Source organism: Episyrphus balteatus, chromosome 3, assembly GCF_945859705.1.
Source record: "Episyrphus balteatus chromosome 3, idEpiBalt1.1, whole genome shotgun sequence".
Taxonomy (NCBI): domain Eukaryota; kingdom Metazoa; phylum Arthropoda; class Insecta; order Diptera; family Syrphidae; genus Episyrphus; species Episyrphus balteatus.
Genome location: NC_079136.1, coordinates 49,814,403 through 49,816,519, shown reverse-complemented (window position 1 = coordinate 49,816,519; position 2,117 = coordinate 49,814,403). Strand labels below are relative to the sequence as shown.

The 2,117-nt window shown below is 28.5% G+C and overlaps 1 protein-coding gene across 1 annotated transcript; it reads right to left on the bottom strand.

Annotated features, from left to right (window-relative positions):
• Positions 1 to 215: 215 nt before the first annotated feature.
• On the bottom strand, positions 216 to 1,591 carry LOC129916100 (sulfotransferase 1C1-like). Its single transcript, XM_055995882.1, has 5 exons — positions 1,204 to 1,591; positions 1,021 to 1,147; positions 636 to 957; positions 495 to 570; positions 216 to 436 (listed from the first exon to the last, which is right to left on the bottom strand). The coding sequence occupies exons 1-5, from the start codon at positions 1,521 to 1,523 to the stop codon at positions 301 to 303; spliced, it is 981 nt and encodes a 326-aa protein (XP_055851857.1). The 5' UTR covers positions 1,524 to 1,591; the 3' UTR covers positions 216 to 300.
• Between the last annotated feature and the right edge of the window lie 526 nt (positions 1,592 to 2,117).

Sequence of the window (2,117 nt, the reverse complement as noted above, 5' to 3'; positions counted from 1 at the left end):
CGAATTTGAATTACGAAAGAGTATTTTAAGTGTCGAATCTACTTTGGTAAGATAAATAAAAAAAATAAATAAATAAATATAAAAATAAACTAATAAATAAATAAATAAATAACGAAGAAATAAATAAATAAATAAATAAAGATTGATTTCTGGAAAAAGAATTTCTGATTTCGATCATTTTTTTTTTTCATTTCATTATTAACCTTTAAACAATATAACACTAAAATATTGATATTTATTACAACATAAATAAATACATACAAAAGTATAAAGATGTAAAATAAAAAAAAAAAAAAAATGTTATGAAAACAAAATTTCTTCAGCCGTAACTCCGAATGGTTTCAGTGATTTTTGAGTCCAATCATCGAGCATTTTTATCAAATCATTACTTAAGTCTTCTTTATAAGAACCAACTTGACCTCTTCGAATAAATACTCTGAAAATTTAATCAGAGGTTATAATTATGGAATTATATTCTGAAAGTTTAAGATTACCCTAAAGGTTTTTCTTCGATCCCATTAAGTCTTTGAAGAATTGCAACCTCTTTGACATTATTGCAAGAATTATTATCTAGATTAATTTGGAAAATAAGTTGAGTTGGCTATAATAAAAAAATACAAAAAATTAATACTCACGTTTCATTTTATCGAATTTCAAATGCTCAACAAGCTTATCCATTTGTTCCTCGCTCACAGTCTTTCCCAGAAGCTTGCCTACTTTCACTATCTCATTTTTCATGTCTTTTTTCATTCGTTCGAAACTTGTAAAATAAACATTAGGTTGATTACGAATATTCCAAAATTCTAAAACATGAGACCAAAATGGGCTATAGATTGTTCTATTATTAATAATATCATTTGCAAAGATCTCAACGCTAGGAGGTTTCATTCCGAGCCCGGTCATGAAGTGATAGTATGAAACAATTGTGTCTCTAGGATCTCGAGCTACATAAACAATCTTAATTTTTTTTTCAAATTATTTTCTGATTTTGTAGAAATATTTAATCTTTTTATAACATACCCTCGGTTTAACAGTCCAAAGACCTTTGGGTAACATATGCATTGGTAAATGTGATTTTAAAACACGTGGTGATTTCATGTTATTACCCAGTTCAATTGATTTAGATGAAGGATATATTGCAACATATCTTAATAAAAAATAAATCAAAATCACATCTTCGAAATTTTACAAATATTATCTCACTCTACATAGCGACATCGTTCCCTTTGATCAGTTTTCCCAGCTTCTTCATAATTAAAATCATTAGCCAACAACCAGACCATTTCCAACATCCATGTTGTACCACTTTTTGGCATTGTTATCACCCAAACGTCATCTTTTCGAACTTGGAAATTTCGAATTTGATCAAAATATTCTTCTCCTTCTGCAGGAAAAATTCCAAATCTATTTTCTACATCGATATCCTGTGGCAAATGTTCATTGCTTTTTAGAAAAACTTTAACAAATCCTTTTGGAGTTACGCCAAAACCTTCACTCGGTTCAGTTCGAAAATTTTGTTTCATTTTAATTTTTCTTAAATACTCTTAATAGACAACCGAACAATTTGAAATTAAAAATGCAAATATAATGAAATTTCTAATGACTACAAATCAAAATCTCTATTTTCTAAATTTATATTATTCACCAGTCATAATCGGAATCAAGGTCATATTGAGATAAGTGAGGTATAATAATGAAATAAGAAGAGGAAGCGTACATGTGCATGTGCATACAAAAATAAATGCTAAAAATGTCGCTTCATGTGAGTGTGAAACTCATCTTTGGAGATAACCGATAACACAGGTCGACAAAAATAACAATATTTTTTGTGCTTGGGTTTAATTTGCACTTTTTGGGTTCATGGTAAACCAAAACAATAGATAATCACCATTTCCCCTCCTAATAAATGCTTTTGTAGTGTTGGGAGCAAAAATACAATTTTCATACCCTGTGAGTATAACTCGAGTATTATGAGCTATAGTCCTATAGTGCAGAAACCGTGCATTGTACAAGAAAACTGTAAGGGTATAAAATGTAGATAATTAAAAGATCTACATTTTTGCTAAAGCACTTTATTTGACTTAAATTATAAGAAAAAAGTTATGATGAATACAAGG

Coding starts and splice junctions, on each gene's coding strand:
- LOC129916100 (XM_055995882.1), bottom strand. CDS start 1,523: ATGAAACAAAATTTTCGAACTGAACCGAGTGAAGGTTTTGGCGTAACT. Junction 1,148..1,203: donor GAACGATGTCGCTATGTAGA/GTGAGATAATAT, acceptor TTTTTTATTAAG/ATATGTTGCAATATATCCTT. Junction 437..494: donor ATCGAAGAAAAACCTTTAGG/GTAATCTTAAAC, acceptor TTAAATTTTCAG/AGTATTTATTCGAAGAGGTC.